Here is an 18796-nt window from a genome sequence, read left to right on the forward strand (position 1 = left end):
TGTCTTTCAATGGAGATTATTCACAGATTTCAAATGGGGGGGGCATCCGCGGGCAAATGCCGTCAGTCCCCGTATTAACCTTTTAACTCTTTTCGCCTTTAAATTGGTGTTTTTTCAACAGATTCTCACTTTTTGGTAACAGTGAAGTCATGTTCTGAGTGATGCTCATTTAAATCTTTCAGAGTATTTATCCAGGTCCAGATGTTGGGGAAGATCAGTGGTGGTCAGATTTGGAACTTTAAAAAAAAAGGAACAACGCTGGTTACCGTACGTGAAAAATTAATTCTCTGTGTGCACACGCTGCATGCACGGTGAGCGCGCCGCTCAACGCTAGAGAAGGTCGTTGACCTTCGCCAACGACAAGGACAGTTTGTGATGCGTGCTGGTCGTTGCGTCTCCTCAATTTCGTTCGTATGAAGCTGTAAAGAAGAGGTAATATTGTCTTTACTTGAGGGGTATGCAAAGGATTCGTGGGGAATTGTAAGTCGAGTACTCTTATTTATGTAACTTTTTTTTCTTGTCTTCTGTTTGGCACAGTCTGTCTTTAACTGTTAACCCTAGGCCTAGCACTTCGTCACATAAGGCTATCGCCCTACGCTGCACTGTGAACTTGGGAAGGGATCAGCCGTGTGTTGTCGACACCCTGCTTGTCCAAAATTCTACCCTGACCCTATATATGAAACCTGGGGTTCATTACCTTGAGCACCCTGTTCCTATTATAAGGGAACAAGTTCTACTTTTTCGAGACAACTTATCTAAACAAGTTATTGGTGATGTCCTTTTTCACATCAGAAATAGCGATGTCACACATAAATTTGTTATGTTTGGTACTCATTTTGAAGCTAATTTCATTTCGAATCTCAGGAAGTGATGTGTTTTTATTTTTATGTTCCGTATTCTAGTTAGCACTAATTAATTACGTACATGCCATGTAAATAACCTGCCTCGCCATACCTGTTGTTGTTCCAACTTAAGCTTCATAATTTTGAAAATTTTGCTTACATTCGGAAGTATGTTGCACTGTATTTGTGATTTGCACAACTATTTTGAAGTAAATTCATATGAAATATGCAAATAAATATTCATTAGTATGTGAATAAATGTTAATTAGTATGAGGATGGTCACTGTCATTCACAGGGTTGCAAAATTCGGTAACTGAAACAATAAATTATGAAATGAACTAATTTCATGCACAGATAATAAACAGGGATACGAAATGGTTAGCTCCTGCCTACACTATACTGTAGTAACATTTCCAGATCTTTGTTTTCCATGTCTTCAAGTAGCTTATAGGTATACACAGCTTCGTCGCCAGGGTACACTATGTCTGTGCATTTCACGCATGCGTGTACAAGTACTTGTACTAGCATTGACTACACGAACGTAGTTCGTTCACAACAGAAAGCATGGAGTTGCACTAAATTTCCTGCAAAATATGTTGTCGGCAGGCATATGTCGTAATTTCAACACATTATTTTTGGAATTTGGGATACAGGGCACTTGTGAATGACATTAGAGCTGTCTTTGCCAGGTAAAAATGTGAGAACAAACATTGAAAAAAAATTTGCATTGTGTGAGGACTTTCATACCGTGGACGTCAGTCGTAGTGTAAATGAAGACAACATCCAACCTGGGCTAGGTATAACGGTAGCATACATGACTGCTCCAAAGAGCTGTGAAAGCAAATGTAGTCTGGTTTCTTGACCTTGATGGAGATTTGTTTTGATGAATCCAAAATGCCTGAGTCGGGTAACCAGATGAAAACAAAATGGCATGATTCGACTGAGTGGTTGTCTTTTTCCAAGCTCAGGTTAGAAATTTGAAGTTTTCTTGCTTAAATATTGTCAAAATTTACCTAACCTAGTCCTATCAGGATTGAGTAATAATTCCTTAAGGTACAAATGTTAGTCAGTTTGAGAAAGTGGACTTTGTTTCCTTATTATAGGAACAGGGTGATAATGGTAATGAACCCCTGAAACCTCAGTATTTCTACCGCCAAATTTGACTTCTTAAGACATTTTATTGCTTTCCAATGGCTACCAGTTTACTGAAATTAGTGGCGTTTGTCATGTCTGTATGGAATTCCAAATTCAGTATTTTCCCAGTTAACACTTATAGCCTAATAGGCTAAATTTAACTTTTTTACCGGACATGTTATTGCTTTGTAATGACTGATACGATGTACATGTACCCACTAGAACTAACCTTTCACGTAAATTATGAGGTTGGTTTCCACAGTTTTGGGTGTGTGGTGTGTCGATGAACCCCATCATGCCCGTAGAAACAGTATGATGTAGGCCCTATGTTACAGTCAGGAAGACAACTGATGTCTGTTTAATGAATTCTTCCCATTTAACTGTCAACAACTTGGCATTTGATCAGAAGTTTAAATTTTATGAAAAGCAGCTGTGTAGTCCCGCATTAGGTCTGAACGACATATCCACCACAATCATGACAATGTTGTCATCGGAGTCTCCTTAGCAGACAAGTCTAAAATATCCCCTTCAAGAAACTCAGTGCAGAAACTCCACAAGCAAGAGCACCCCCTCAGCTCCATTGTTATAAATTGCTACAATCCACATGTCCATTTGTGTTTGAACAGCAGACAGGATCTGTGATTTCTTTTGGTATCATTGGGTGGAAGATGTTGAGATTGACTGAGCATTGATTGGAACCGACAACTAGCCTTGAAGGTTGTGGAGGAGCTGCTCAAGATGGCTGGCAACTTCTGGCAGAGTTCCCACTGGTAAAGATCAGCAGTTCTATGGAGTTCACAGTTTGCTAGAAGCCCTGAGAGTTTACATCATTTGTCAAAAGTGACTTGCCTGCCCAGTGCAACAAGATCTAAGCGCACACTGTGGCTCTGTGTATTTCATGAACACCGTAAGCAGTAAGCACGGCAAAAGACATGCTTACTTTTTAGAACAAATTTGCTTAAAGTAGTGAAAGCACAATGGAAATCTCCATGCACATGCGACTGTGAGCCCAACCATGCCAAGCACTACCATGAAATGGTGACCACTGTTAGCAAAACGTGATGCTATAGTAAGCACAATTTTTCTACTGTTAAGCAGCTCCATAAAAAAGGGCCCAGATATACTAGAGCTTATGGCTGCTGGCAAAGTTCAGTGGATGTTTGTTTCATTGTCTCAACATGGGCAGTTTATTGCAATGCCATTGACTGCCCATCACAGCATAATGCACTAGACTTTTACACTTTACATTTATTTCTTTTAGTTACATACGTTCATCCATCAGTGCATTTATTAGCCCTGATTTCAGGACGAAGTGACAGGAAGACTGACGAAATGGTCAGTTTTAGACGTGGGAAGAAAACCCTAGTTAAATATTACAGGGAAAACCCATGAAATCAGGCAGGGACTGACAACCCAATCCACATGCTGACCGAGGTGGAAGGCGAAGAAAGAGCCACTACACCAACCTGCGGACTGCCTCCCAAAAATTATTAAAATTATTTAAAATGCTGTACTTTGTTGGGTCTGACACAGTTAGGGTTATGTAACTGTGCGTATGTGCCAAGCACACTTTGTCAATTGTGGTTAGGGAGCATATTAAATAGAAATCTGTAGAGAACATTGCTGTGGTAGTTGTACTTGTCATTTGCTCATTGTAATCATGGGGAAGAGCAAATAACAACTTTGATGTGAGGTCTCTTTGGTTATTTGTTTCCTTTAATACTCCATATTCTTATTTTTTGTCTTTAATACAGCAATCAGTGGATCCTAGACCCCCAGATCCTGATGAGGGACAGGCAGAAGGACCTAATGAGCATTTCAGAAGAAGAGTACCAGAAAGTCATGATCTTCTATTGTAATAGTGCGTAGTTTGTCATGGCTAGTAGATATTTACCCTTTTTTTAATCCTCAACTTTGTCATTTTTTCCTGTCTTCAAGCTCCATAGTTGGTATCAGACATTTACTGTTGGAACCAAAAGAACATCCTCCAAGCTTTGGTCCAACATTAACCCTAACTCCCCCGGCTATTTTGTTAGGATGCAACCTCAGTCCAACGAAATCCTCCCAAATGCCTCCATGTAAAAGGACACCCTGGATCTTTTCCCTGGAAGGCAAGGTGATCAAATTAATTCCGTCATTATGTTAACACAGTGTAAATGGTATCTTGAAGCTGTATGGATGACATCAGGTACAATCTGGGCCAAAAATTGGTTCTGGCCAAGCATTAACTGCGCAAGATCCAGCCCAACACCTTGACACAGTGGCATCCTTTTATATCAGCCACACATTTTGCCATACACCTCTATCCTTCAAAATCTAACACTTCATGCAAGGAAATGGGAGGATTTATGCAGGTTAGGGTTAAACGATCTGATAGTTCTGCAGCCGAAATATGAGGCTGCATTTGTAGTTTGTTTTTGCCAGGTACTGAATTTTTAAATCCAAAGTCCTTAGACGAAGACGGGGGGAAGATGAGAGTTGTAAAATGCTGTGTATGATCAGCATTACCTGAACCAGAACTCATTTAATTCTTAATATATTCCTCAATCTCCGAAACCCTCTACTGTGCAAAAAAAAACTTTAAAAGAGTTGAAGGGTTCAGCATTTATGAAAGTGGGTCACCCCAAATTGAATTGAACCTGAGCACGCGAGCAGGTTAGCTAAAAATGTGCCTGTAGATTCAAGGGCAAAAGAAACAATTGTAAAAAATAATAGATTCTCGTTTTCAGAAAAGCGGAAAAATAGGGAGCACACTGGTGACTGTGCCCCCTCCCTCTGGATCCATTACTGTCTGTGCTAGGCATAAGTAGCTGGGCTCTACCTAAATTGATCTTGCAAAATCCTTAAAGGTTTATTTTTAAAAGTGTAATAAGGATAAGACACATAGTGGCAAAAACATTTCATGTTGAGCTTTAAAGTACATTCGTTGTCCCTTTAGGGAATAGTCTTTCAAGTCTCAACCTTGTTTTTGATTGCATTTGATTGCATTGTAATGTTTTATGGATTACAGTCATGCAGGCCATCGGAGAGCAGCTAAAAGTGAGGCAGCAGGTCATAGCCACGGGCATGGTGTACTTCAAGCGCTTCTATGCCAAGTCAGTAAATGCTCCAGCAACATTGTCAGTCCTCCAGAAACCAAGCTAGAGGGCAGGACGTTAACCGTGACGGAGGCAGTTAATGTCCCTGATCTTGGCCTTGATGTCCATTGAAACATTCCCATAGACAAACATGATTTCCTAATACAAATGCCCTTTACGAAGGAGAATTTACCTTGTCCCTTCAACAACGAAGTTTCTGCCCTCAAGCAACCAAACTAAATGATGAAAAAAGGATACACCTTTGTGGAATCATTACATTTGACAAAGGGCAGATCCAGAACCAAATATGTCGGGAAAGGACAAAATTGAAGGGGGACCACAGAATTTAGGAAGTTTTTATGTCACCTTTCATAGCCTTTCTGATAGGTGAGGTTAAATCTGGGGTCTCGTTACAAACTTTCAGAAGGAAGGAAAATGGACCAGTCCCCTAAAATTACCTGTCATTATTTTTTCAAATTCAGAAAAGTTTATGTCTTTCAGTTCTCTTAAGACAAGAAGTTATTTCTTTTCTTCCTCAAACAGTTCTTTTGTTTTTGAAGGGTTAATTTGATGTTTGATTTCAAGTTTCCTTGTTTTTTTTGGTCTATTCAAGACATCCCCTTAACAGCATAGATCCTTTGCTGGTTGGGCCAACAAGTATCTTCTTGGCATCCAAGGTAGAGGTGAGTTCACTTTGGTTATGTACATATCAACTTTAGTCGCCCCATGGCTGTTTTATGATAGAAACTTTTTAAACTTTCCCCACGTGCTAGTCCCAGCCTGCAGTTTTACTAACTGAATGTGGTATTTTTCTGTCTTTCCTGATTGTAGGAGTTTGGCGTAATAACCAGCAGCAGACTCATGAATGCTTGCCAGTCAGTAGGTAAGTCAGCCATGTTGAAATTAAAAACAGGGTTGACACTTAATCGTTAGAACTTGAGGGTAGAAATTGAAGCAATATAATTTTATGACAAATTAGCACCGGCCTACTGTAGTGAATAACACTGGAACCATGATTGTAGGTCAGAATTTTTCAGGTGGATTTTGGGGAAAAAATGAAAGGGGGGCTTTGAACAGTCATAAACAGTCAGTCATAAAATAGTCTAGTACCATCCCAATCCAAATTTTTTTAATAAAATGGAGTCATGGAACAAGATCAACAAAAGTACTTTCTCCTAAATAAGGTATATTTTGTCCAGCAAATTTATGTGCTTTAGCCAAAAATCAAAGAGCACCATTCACAAGCAATAAACATAGCATGGAATTTTGGCTGGTAACTCAATTTGTACAGCTGATGTTTTTCTCAGCCACGCTGCAATGTCTGCTCACATGCATTGTCCAACATTGGAGCAATAAACTCCATGACTTGTTTGGCAGACTTCCAACTAATATGAATGATTTTTGTTTCAGTGAAGAAGTTTGCTTATGCCATTCCAAATCAGGAGTTTCCCTTCAGAATGACTCAGGTTGGTATTCTGATTTATATTGATCAGGGATACTGGGAGTAGACAGCAATGATACAGTATGGTCAGCTCCCAAAAAAACACAACAGTGCTCCAAAAATTAGAGTGGATTTAAATTTAAAACAAGCCTGTCATGCGTTCTCATTAAAAGAAAAAAGACAATTTCTTCAAATAATTATTAGCTTTCTTTTTCTTTATTACTGTGTTGTCATCAAAATATGTTCATCAAAACCGTGGTTACTATGAAATTAACCAGAAATATGGATGCTTGATGTCCCACATTTTAAGTGACATGTCTTACTAAAATTTGCTCAATTCATGTATGTTTCCTTGAAATTGGTTTACCTGTGCAGGTTTTAGAGTGTGAATTTTTCCTCCTTGAAATAATGGTGAGTAAATACTTGTTGCAAGTAAAGTTGAAAGTACAGTATTTGATTTGGTCACTAGTTTATGTGCCACTTTGAACTTCTATGGAATGAGTTCGCCTACATTATTTTGTTGTGTGGAGAGTGGACTGTTAAAAATGACAGCACACTTTCAAGTCAATTTTAAGAATTCTTGAGTTATTTTTCTTTTAGTTTTATGGATTACCGCCACTTTCTAAGTTACTCCAACCCTGACAAACAAACGTGAGAAGACCCAAAGAGAGCAGGGGGTGGGATCCATCCCCATCGACCTCAACATTTCTCCTTTATTATCCCAGTGCTTTTTTTACGTGCCCAGTTTTCAAGGAGTTTTAGTAACTTGCTGTCATCTTGACATCAATCTTGTGAAAAATCAACTACCGTTTTCGCTCATGAATTTTTCCAAGATATGTCAGCCAAAGTTGTATACTCTTTCCAGTGAGATGCTAAGCTTACATGGGCCAACAAAGGGCCCATTTTTGTCATGATTGTCACGTGAGGTGACAAACTTCCAATGACCAATCAGACACTTGATAGATAACTCTTTGTACCAAACACTTTGGTCTGTCCTACATTTTGACTGGCAGTGAGACCATTCATATACATGTAAGTTTACATACTCCAGAACTGGATTTTTATATTAAGTATCAAGAGAGGAGCTCAAGTAGAGTCAAACCTACCCCCAGCAAGGGTGCAAAACTCCCAAAAATGGGCATTTAATTTGAAGTATCAAAAACTGGCTGCCACTTCACCTTGCCGAAACTGGTTTCAGAATTGGTGCAGTCAGACATGTTCCTTGTCAGTTTCTGATCACAGTGACTGCCTGTTTCATGTATTCTGTATATATGCAAGGGTCTATGTCGTGGTAATAATCAGTGTATAGTAATGCTGTTTTCTTTGCAGGACTGTTGTCTGATTGTATTCCATCCATACCGACCTCTTATGCAGTACGTAGCTGACCTTGGACAGGAGGACATACTATTGCCTCTAGCCTGGTGAGAACCACCATACTATGGCAGTTCTGAATATTAAGGAGTTTTAGGTTTGGACACCTGAACTTCACATTTATATTCTGGTGTATCCCCTATTTCAAATGAATTTGCTTCTGTACTGAGACTAAGCTGCCTCAACATTGCAGTTTCTTGGTTGGATTGAGTATGAGTGATTCCTTTCCTTCAGAGTGTGTCATTAATTTGTAAGTGTACTGAAATTGAAGTGTCACTGGAATTACGGACATATAGTGTGCAGTTACATAACATTATAATACATAACATAATATATATATTATGATGTGCATTGTGGGTGGCACCACTGTGGCCCGGGTCATTTCTCGTTGGCCGTAAGTGAGTAAAGTTGTTTGAAGTAAACCATAGAACCCATGAGAAAAACACTCATCACAGGATCTTTCTTGCACTGTTAAGGTTTTTATTCAGCTTTTCTCCTTCTGCAAAAATCCACATTTACCATCCCTGGCTGTGTTCTGTGGGTCCTTTGTCAGCTGCCTGTGGCATTTTTATATATCTTCAGATCAGCCATGCTAGAGTTTACCGTCTTCATTGTGCAGTGCATATTTGAACATTGTCTTGAATTTCCACATAACATTGGGGCACATTAATTAATTCATGTATGTTCTCTCGAATGAAAACCTTGTAAAAACCTCCTTTCTTGTCCATTCTTGAAAAGTTCTGAGGTGACTTACAGAGTTGGTTGTGGATACCCAGTGTTGCAGCTTGGAACTCTTTCCCAACATGAACAGTTGAGTGCTTGGTTAATATCCAAGTTTACAGCACCAAGCACAAGTTCCACACGCAGAAAAAGTTCCATTATAAAATAAAAGGGAAATTCTGTGTTTTTGTCCAGGCGTATCGTCAATGACAGCCTGAGAACTGATGTGTGTCTCCTGTATCCGCCATACCTCATTGCCCTGGGTAAGTCCAGAGGGTTAGAACCTCCCACTTTTCAGCGACATAGTTCAGTTGTTCTTAACCACTACCAGCCGGGGACTCCGGGATCGGAGCCGTATGGTTTATATGTGTGGCGGGGGTCTCCGAACTCGGACAAAGGAAACAGGGCCCTGTAACAAAAGACTGTACTCCGAACAAAAGACCAGGCTGCTGGGCATGACCGGCATTTTTCACTCTGAAAAGTGGTGATAATCCAGCGTTATTTTGAAAGCGTATACCAGGGTTTGGGGTATTTAGAGCACGCGGATTACCACCAGGGACAAAAGCTCTCCACCACCGCAACGATGAGCCACACAGCACCGCTGCATGCTAATCTGGCCCCAATTGAAAAGAGGTCAGCAGTGCACTGAGCCAGGTTCGTGAACAAAAGACAGCTGTATAACACCGCACAATCTGGGCTCTGTTTACAAGGCTGCAGGTCTGGCTGAAATATTCAGGCGTCAATGAAGGTCACCTGTCAACTTAGAGTAGTGCCTGAAGATTACTCCATGCGGCTATAAAGGACTGTTAAATGGAATGATGAATTGTTGAAGGATTTTGAAAAACGGAAAAAATGATAGTCATGCCGGCCCAGCATCCTCAACGTTGCAAAATGCCCCGGTCCGAAGTGGTTAAGGGCTCTATGAAATGCAGATTCGGCTTACAATGTATATTGTGTATGCTTATGTGAAAAATGATGGTTGCCATTTACAAGGGTTAGCATCCATAAAATAGTCCAATGAGAAAACCCAGCTGAATGCCACCTTCACCAGGTAACTACTTGATCCAGATGGTGACTTTACTGATTGCACATGCATCACTAGACCATTTTAATTGGAGGGGGGGTGCTGTCATGAATTTACTTGCTCCATGCATTGCATATATCCAGTTGCTTAAACCTCAGATGGTAGTTGTACTTCTATTTGAAGGATTATTGACTTTTTATGTTTGTATCATAGTGAATTTGGCATGAACATATGTTTTTTGGTGGACCTGGTTTGTATCTCTACTTCAGCTTGCTTGCACATGGCTTGCGTGATATCCCAAAAGGACACCAAACACTGGTTTGCTGAGTTGAATGTGGACTTGGACAAGGTAGGCAGCGTTTCTACCAATTCCCCATACATATGTTCCAGAACTTAACCACTATCCCTTTCTGTCAACTGTGAAACTTATTTGATGCTTTCCACCCTACCAATGACCTGAGATTGCTTTACAGTAATGATTTGTAAATACCGCAATTAGTTCATCCATTCCCATTGGTCGAAGCCACTTACATGGATGTTTTTACAGATGATAAAGGCACCGAGTGGTTTTAGGGCCATGCCGAGTACCCGAATATCCGAAACCCGACCATTGATTACGGTTTGGATAAAAATTTACTTCGGCATTTTGCTCTGATCTTCACATTAATTACGAGTAACAGGGTACAAGCCCGTTATGGGAATTGGGAACCCAGTTCCCAAACTACACACTACTAACTAGTTTTAAACACCTTACCGATGTCATTTTTACTCCTATTGATGGACATGCCAATCATTGTCAAGCCAGAATGGAAAGCAAATCCAATGAGTCAGCATTTCATAGAGTCACAACTTCGCGCTATGTCGGCTCAACTGCTTTCTGCATCATACATCACTACATGCACTGAAAACTTATTTCCATTAAAGTGAGTTTTATACTACTGTTGGCAAGCACATACCACAGGCTACACACTGCCCTTACTGTTTACTTAATATACATGATTTTGCTTGACCCAGGAAATGTGTTGAGACATGATAATCAATAGCATGATGCAGAAATGGAGGGAGAATGTTACAAATCAGGAATTTTCTCCACTACTATAAGGCCCACAACACTTTAGGGCTGATGGGCAGATGATATGTGCTTGTCAGTGCCATGATTTGCTTGAAGTGTGTTTGTTGAATCCACCTCATTTATCTGCCAACTGTCACTCCATTGTTCCCTGAGGTCTTGGAGATCACCCAGCAAATTCTGAAGCTGTATGAACTCTGGAAGAGCTACGACGAGAAGAAAGACATCCCAGCTATCCTGGCCAAGGTACCCAAGGCACAGCTGCAACCACCCCCATCTCAGAGGTACAAGCCAGCTTGCATAGCCATCTGTCTTTCTGCATCACAGTCATGGTTTTTTTGTGGGGGGGGAAGTGCCTGTGTGTGGCTGGTAAAGTATGGAGCTTAAGCACAAATTATATTTGTGAAAATGTGGAACACTTGGGTTTTACAAACATCCAGTTGGAAAATGGTTGAAATCATTGGGAGGGCTTGCTCTGCCATGCACAAATGTAGACTGCATATCTACAATCTTGTGCCTAACCTCTCGCTAACAGTATTGTATTCTTGGCTGAAAAAAAAGGATTGAATTTTCAAATGAAGATCCGAGGGAATGGGAGTGTTGCTATTGACAGTTCATTGTATGGAGTGGAGAGAAGTTACCCTGGTGTAATAAAATTTCAAGTGCCCAGTAGTCTCATGCAGTTGTCCCTGAACACCTGTGGTTTAACAAGACAGCAAAGGAGTCATAGGCCACTGCAGCTGTGAGCATATAAAGTTGATGAATCACACACCTTAACCACTTTGTGCTGGGATTCCCGGTACTGGAGAACTTGGGTTTGTGTGCATAGCTGGGGTGCCCGAAATCGGAAAAGGAGCTAGGCCTTGTAACAGAAGACCGTACTCAGTACAAAAGACAGGGCTGCTGGGAATTGCTGGGAATTTTTTCAGTTGTCAATAGTGGGGGTATCCGTCATTGTTTTGAAACAGTATACCACTGTTTGTGGCATTCAGTGCAAGTGGATTACCACCTTGGACAAAGCGCTCCAGCATTAGCAATACAATACCGCTGCACGCATTTGAAAAGACGCCGGCAGTGCACGGGGCCAGTTGCAAGAACAAAAGAAAATTAAGCAACACCGTGCAATCTGGGCTCTCTTCGCAAGGTGGCAGACCTGGCTAAAATGTCAATAGATTTTGCCTGTCAGATTGGAGTAGCCACCAGACAGTCATTCGTGTGGGTGTAAATGTCCAGTAAATAATGTTATGACTTTTTGTTTTCCCACAGCGAGTCTCAGAGTGGTGCTGGTGAGACGTGACAATGATACCCCACCCGAAATGAGGAAAGCCCAATTTAAGCACTCCCTCGGCAGTTGAAGTTGTCAAGATCATTGGTGGATGGCCATATCCTGTCTTGAAGCTGCCTGTGCGTGTTAGCAGGTCTTAACAATTGCTATTAGTTGGTCTGTAAGTTTGACCATTGCAGTAAAGTGGTCTAAGTGCCACAAGCCCATCTTAAAATGGTCAGGCTGCCTTTGGCTGGCATTAAATGGTCTCTGTTTGTTTTTTACATAATTCTCTTGAATATTAAGTTTGTTATCCACCCTGAGACGAAGTGCACTCTCTCTGGCAACAGAAAGACAGGCTGATACAAAATTTTCCAACTAGGTTCTTGCACGCATTCAGCATGTACACAACGACCATACATTCCAGAATAAATTTGTTTCGCGTACTTAATGTACTCCACATCAAACGGGCATAAACTTGCGTGTCTAGGCTGTGAGTTCATATCAAAGTACTGTCAGTTTCTTTTAAAGTACGCCCTCTTCTGTTCCCACTCGGAGTGGATTGGAATGGAAGTTATGCTCTGTATTAGAAACTGCCTGAGTTGTATTTGGTCTGCTCATTATTATTGGTAGATTATTATCTGTTTGAGAAGCTCAGTGAGTGTAAGGCACTGGCATGCTCTCACTTATTTGTAAATGCCAAGCTGTGCTTGACTGCTCCCTGCGTTCAACCAGTTTGACCTGAGCAACTCATACTCATTGGAATTGGTAAAGTGTAAACGTACAAAGCCACTCAAAAGCCAACTTCATTGAGCCCCTCCTGCAGAATAGTTGACTGAAACAAATCGATGTTCTGAGACTTTCTGTTTTTTGCTTGTTTTATGGTCAGTAGAAATTGTTGAAACTTTATGTTTGGTTTGTGAAATTGCTGCAACTGTCGTAAGAAAAAAGCATTTGGGGACATCCTCCATGACATCATTGATGAACTGCCTGCGCCGTGATGAATTGCTTTTGCGATGTCATTGAGAGGTGATCCCTCTCTGTTGAGTGTGATCGTTTTGCGACGTGAAGTTTGTACGAATGTGCCTAGAGTGGAATCCATCACTTGATTTTCTCAACAAAGTACTGGGAGGGTGAAGGCTGTTGTGGTCAGTATGGATAATTTTGTTTTGAGGTGTTGGAAATAGTTTTGCGCGTGTGCTTTGTTTTTAATGATTTACACTTAGTTATTGAGTTTGGAATCTGTCACACAAAGTAGGTCGCAATAAATAACGCACATGTTAAACAAAGTGTGACATCATTACTACATAAGCCTATTTCGAGGAAATCCCTCAATTTTTAACTTCAGGTTTAACAATCATTGTTGTCTATGAATAAACTTTGCTTAATACAGGCGAATCCAAGAGTTTGCAACGTGTTAGCCAATCAAAATGCTGGAAATCCATCGACCCTTTCCAAACACGCATTGGGTCGACAAATTTCGCCCATTATATTTTGCCAGTGTGTTGCAAACTCCTGGAGGTGCAAAATTGTGAAACACTCGTATTAGACTCTAGTGTCAGGCCCACTAACTACAGATAGTTTTGGTTCTGCCAATAACAGAGTTTGTAACACTCTGAACTATTTTTTTTATAGCCGCCAGCGTGAATTTTTGTCGTAAACATGATACAGTAAGATTTAGACATTGGTGAAATCATGTAGTTGCATTGTTGAAGTGTTGTTACATGCCAACCATATTAATGAGTATGTAAATGCAATATATCATATATCAGTACAGGGAAATAGAATCTGACATGGTGTGGTTTTTAAGTTGTATACTGAATATTCAGTTGTATAATGGTCCAAAACAGGCAATTCACAGTGCAGTGCGCCACCAAGAGGTTACCAGAGGCTTTTTTTTCACAAGACATTGTGGGGAGAGAGTCGACAAGGTTGTTTTCAGTTTATTCAGGAGTTGCTGAACTCGAATTGTTCCTTTGTCAGGGTTGAAGAAACAATGGAAAGTGTTTATGAGTGCATGTATCGTGTGCATTTGGGCAAGGAATGATCAGATCGCTTGGACATTTCCAAGTTGTCTACAAGACATTCACTCAAATGAATATCGTGGTAAATCGGCAATGTTTTTGTTGACCGTAACCTTGAAAAAGTAGCTGCTCTGTGTCAACCTCTTGGTGGCATTCCATATTGTGAATCGTCGATGGTAGAGGAATAATGTAAATATTCAAATGACAGTTAACCTCTCTTTGCAGTGTTGATCCGTTTGGTTGTGTCTTAAGTTCTTTGTTTGGAATTCACCTGACTTTGTGCTGCCCTAGGCTGCAGTACAGAGGAAAAGAAAAGATGACGCGAGCAGTGCACCGTTCTAATTCTTTATCTCAAGAATTCTTGAAATAAGAAGTTGACAGTTGTAGGCATGTGCATGTGTAACCCGGGAAATCGAGCTAAATTGACAAAACAACTGTAGATGGGGAACTCACTTGTCAAAACAGATTCCATTGATCAAGCATGAAACGAATAGCAAGGAGATTTAATAGGTGGAGATAACTCTGACATCAACTTCTCTCGTTAGAAAAGAAGAAAAAAAAGAATCTGAAGGAAGTAGATAGTGTGAAAAAAGTTTCAGTAGAAGGTCACAAATTTCAAACCCATACGACATATAAATGGTTTAAAAGTAAAATACACGGCAACTTCAACAACCGGAGAAAAGTCAAGAGTTAAGGCGCCTTTCCGTACGTGCGGCAATACTTGTGCCAAGCGTTGTACCCGCCCAAATTTTGACGGCCGAAAGCAACAAACATGTCATGTTAATGGAGTTGATTTTTGTGTCTGTGAAAGTGAAACCATGAACGTACCATGTATGCAACGCACCCAAAAAAGCGTGTACTACACCTTGGGAAAGGCGCCTAACGAAGAGAAACAGTGACCAAGTTAATTTTAATGAGATATATTTTGCCGAGGCTTATTTCCAAAACTCGTAAAAGTGATCTTTTTGTTTACAAAAAAAATCTTTAAAAACAAACTTGGAAACATTACGGAAGCGTTTAACTTGCAATGTAAACTAGATTTTTTCTCGTTTAAACGATAATCCTTCAATGCCAGTACTGTCACGAGAGCAGCTCCAGAGCAAGGGCGTACGTATAGGCTGGGGGGGGTGCGGAGCCTGCGTTAGCAGAAGGGACTTCCGCTTGAGGTGTTCGTATTTTTATTTTCTAAACCAAACAACAGTACGTTATTTTATTAAGGTGAAAGTATGTGTTTTTTTATACACGATAACCGATAAGTAAAATAGCAAATACATGTATCGGGGCAATTTGCTTTTCACATGCGCACTTGATTCCTCATTTAGATGCTGTAAGTTGGAATTCCGCTTTCCTGAAAATCGTACCTCCAGGGCCAAACCAGCCTATGCCCTTGCAGAGCTGAGCGCCCGTTTGTCTCAAAAGGCCTGTTTGACAGCTCATGCGAAACTCTACTTCCATTCACTCCAAAATGGCTACTCTGAAACTCTGAAATTTGTGGCTTACGATCATATATAGCATTCTACAGAGTCTGGGCAGTTTGAGACGAAAGTTTGCCAGTGCACAATTCGTTGAAGGAATCGTTCTTACCTAGTTTTAGGCCAAGACTAGACGCCGTGGTCCTCCTTTGCCGAACCGTGTGTGGCAGTAGCACTGAAGTAGCGCACCAGTTGCGTTCAACGCAGTGTCGTGCCTTTTCCATTCGTAACGACGAAATCGACTTGCCATATAGTACCGACTTCAGTTTGCTGAACCATGGAGTCATGGCCGAACTTTAACAAATGAATTATTTGAATTCGGCACAGCAGTAGCACGGCGTATACTGTACATGTAGCTTAGGCCTTAGAGAGTTTTTTCTGATGGAAAAAAGTGGACGCGCCTGGCATTATGAACCGAGATATTTTGAGACTAGATGAGCTCATATAAATCAAAGCTCGTGTCGGCTTGAAACTTTACAACATAAATTGGGGCAACCGAATCGCGTATGTCACATTCCCCGTTTTCCCACCCAGAACGGACCTTAAGTGGTAGTCTCACACACGGTAGGACAAGAGTAGTGTGTCGGGCCTTGATAAGACACTTTATTCATATATGCAAATGTATAAAAATTTATGCATGCCGTCATCACCTCATTTGCAGGGGTGGCCAATCAGGAGTGAGTGTATTTCCAATCAGGGCACGGTGCATGAAAGGGGCCAATGGGAGCAGAGTGTATGGTGCTTGAACCTGGGAATCTTTATGGGACAGAATATGCAGGCGTCTGAGAATCTTTATGGGACAGAATATGCAGGTGTCTGAGAATCTTTATGGGACAGAATATGCAGGCGTCTGAGAATCTTTATGGGACAGAATATGCACGAGGGTGGATGAAATTATAAAGAGCGCGGAATTCGGTCAGGCTGTCATACCTTTAGCCTGCAGCTAATTGTCAAGAAAAAAAGAAGTTCTGATCAATGAAGTCACCCCTCTGCTGTTCAAGATGCCTTCCTCGATGGGATTTTACACACCACCTAACTCATCTTCGTCGTCCTTTGATGCAGCCGGTTCTCATTACGAGGAGGAAAGAGAGCAGCGGCCGATGACGTATGCGCCTGCAAAGCCAGAGTGGCTAACCAAGGCTGATGGTAACCCGACTCGAGCGACTGGAACAGCGCATGATTACCCGTGCCGAAGATCGCAGTGCACCCTACCCGTACGTTACACCGTCAAAGCGCGGCTTGGGCAGAGATGACCAGTCTACGGAGCGAAGGTTTGAATTGACGGGGGTACGACACGCAGTAGTGGACATGTTTCAGGGTGACTTGTACGTGAAGATCCGGGAATACCTGCACAGAAAGGACGGCAAGCTTTGGAGTAGTCCACGAGGGATCAACCTACGAATCTCAGAATGGAAGAAGTTGGTGGAGATGATGCCGGCCATCAACAGAGCTGTAGAAGAGTTTGAGGTGAGTTGAAATCAAAAAATAGTACTGGTTATTTAATACTAATAGCAGTTGGTGTCTTTGTCAGCTGTGTTGCGACAGTGTTGAATTATCAAATATTTTTTTTTATTATGACAGGTTCAAGAGCCCCCGAAGAAGAAGAAGAGCAGAGTGGAGCTGACCAAGGTGCATGAAGGGGAGTCGTACGCCTGTCGGCTGCCTGAGGACGTGGTGCCTGACACGGACCCTGAATGGATCGCGACTATTGGGATAGCGAACGGAGCGAAGACGGACGACAGCTGCAAAGTCAAGCCCAAGAAGTTGACCCTGAGTGCGCCCGAGCAAGATGGAACCCTCAATGTGGAGACCATATTTGTTCCACGTATTATCAGGAAAGTAGATGAAATTTGTAGGAAACAATGTTACGGGTGTAATTTGCCTCTGGAAGAAGACCTAACGCAGAAAAATCACGAGTGTCTGATGGATGCAATGCCTGAAAAAGTCACCAGATATTTTGAAGATGCACTGAAAGAAATTGTAGACCGAGAACTGAGCAAATATAGAATGGATTGGAACATCCAAGCTTCGGGTAATAAGAAAATTGCTGCACATTTCCCAACCATTTTTGACACGAACCGTATTTTTGATAAGTACGTAGCCATGTATGTAAAACGTACAGCTCTAGTTGAAGAGGAAAAACAGAATGTTTTGTTTGATATCTGTGTCAGCGACTGTGAGCAGTATCAGTAGGATCATTAGATTAAAGCAAGATACATCCCACCAGGTAGTATAAATGATATGACACGCGTCTCTGTTCCGATCTCTGGATAAATGCAACGTTTATAATGCTAAAGAATTGAAAGTTTGCATTATTACTTGAGTCTTTTCAAGCAACGGTAAAATCGGTACGTGTGATGTTTTGTTAGTGGAATAACGTACGACATTTACTATTTTTGTTCTATCCTAAAACAACACAAGTTTTTGAGTTTTCTCTTACACGTACTCGCTTGTAAACCAAACAATTTGTTTCACATGATAAATGAAAGAATAAAACGAAAGAGAGAGAGAAAAAAAATTACTGTAAAGTTGAAGTTTGGTGTTTGGGCAGTTTGGGTTATTAAATGTAGAAATTGTAACTGGCACTGTCATTTTAGTGTAGAACACGGGAGACTGCGGACCATGGAAAGCCGAAATAATAATAATGAGTTTTTAAAGAATTTATATTACGATCTGAGCCGTGAAAGTGGATTGAGTAGTATCGATAAGTTATATCGCGCTGCACAGCAAGAAGGCAGTCGCAGAGTAACGCGCGATGAGGTTAAAGAGTTTCTCAGAGGGCAAGATGTGTACACGCTGCACAAACCCACGCGTAAAAATTATCCCAGAAACCCAATCTTGGTAGTTGCACGGGATGAAATTCACGAGCTGGATTTGGTTGATGTTTCTAATCTGTCAAGGTACAACCGAGGATTCAAATTCTTACTGACGTGGATCGACGTATTTTCAAAATACGCCTGGGTGATTCCACTCAAGAATAAAACTGGAAAAGTGTTGGTGGAAGCTTTCAAAAATAATCTCGAGTCCAGCCAAAGATCCCCGGTTATGATTCATACGGACAGAGGAAGTGAATTTACAAATCACGCCTTTCAGGATTTTCTTAAAACGAGATGCATTCATTTTTACACAACCAGAAGCGAAGTAAAAGCCCCCGTGGTGGAAAGGTTTAATCGGACCCTCAAGTCCCGGATGTGGCGCTATTTCACTCAGAAAAATACTCTGAAATATATTGACGTGTTGCCAAAATTGGTGAAAGCCTACAATCATTCCTACCATCGCTCCATTAAAATGAAGCCCTCGGAAGTAGACGGTAAAAATGACAGTGTAGCGTGGAAGAATTTGTACTCACGGCCTAAG

At 41.1% G+C, this 18796-nt stretch overlaps 1 protein-coding gene and 1 pseudogene across 5 annotated transcripts; both read left to right on the plus strand.

Annotated features, from left to right (window-relative positions):
* Positions 1-291: 291 nt before the first annotated feature.
* LOC110985295 (cyclin-C-like) lies at positions 292-14198 on the plus strand. Of its 4 annotated transcripts, none has more exons than XM_022246230.2 (13): positions 292-432; positions 2604-2747; positions 3732-3838; positions 4988-5072; positions 5668-5737; positions 5886-5937; positions 6465-6520; positions 6871-6906; positions 7825-7916; positions 8782-8849; positions 9880-9959; positions 10836-10963; positions 11946-14198. In XM_022246230.2, the coding sequence occupies exons 2-13, from the start codon at positions 2716-2718 to the stop codon at positions 11974-11976; spliced, it is 837 nt and encodes a 278-aa protein (XP_022101922.1). In that variant the 5' UTR covers positions 292-432; positions 2604-2715; the 3' UTR covers positions 11977-14198. The 4 variants fall into 4 exon arrangements, with proteins under 4 accessions (XP_022101922.1, XP_022101923.1, XP_022101920.1 ...); XM_022246231.2 differs by having other exon boundaries at positions 312-432; positions 2607-2747; XM_022246228.2 differs by having other exon boundaries at positions 330-480.
* A 137-nt stretch (positions 14199-14335) lies between these two features.
* LOC110985305 (uncharacterized) lies at positions 14336-17970 on the plus strand (annotated as a pseudogene). Its single transcript, XR_015427682.1, has 2 exons — positions 14336-16906; positions 17021-17970. The product of XR_015427682.1 is annotated as an uncharacterized LOC110985305 (transcript).
* Positions 17971-18796: the final 826 nt, after the last annotated feature.

The sequence above is a fragment of the Acanthaster planci genome, linkage group LG14 (assembly GCF_054643075.1).
Source record: "Acanthaster planci isolate LZ-2023a linkage group LG14, COTS_SCS, whole genome shotgun sequence".
NCBI classification, from domain to species: Eukaryota; Metazoa; Echinodermata; class Asteroidea; order Valvatida; family Acanthasteridae; genus Acanthaster; species Acanthaster planci.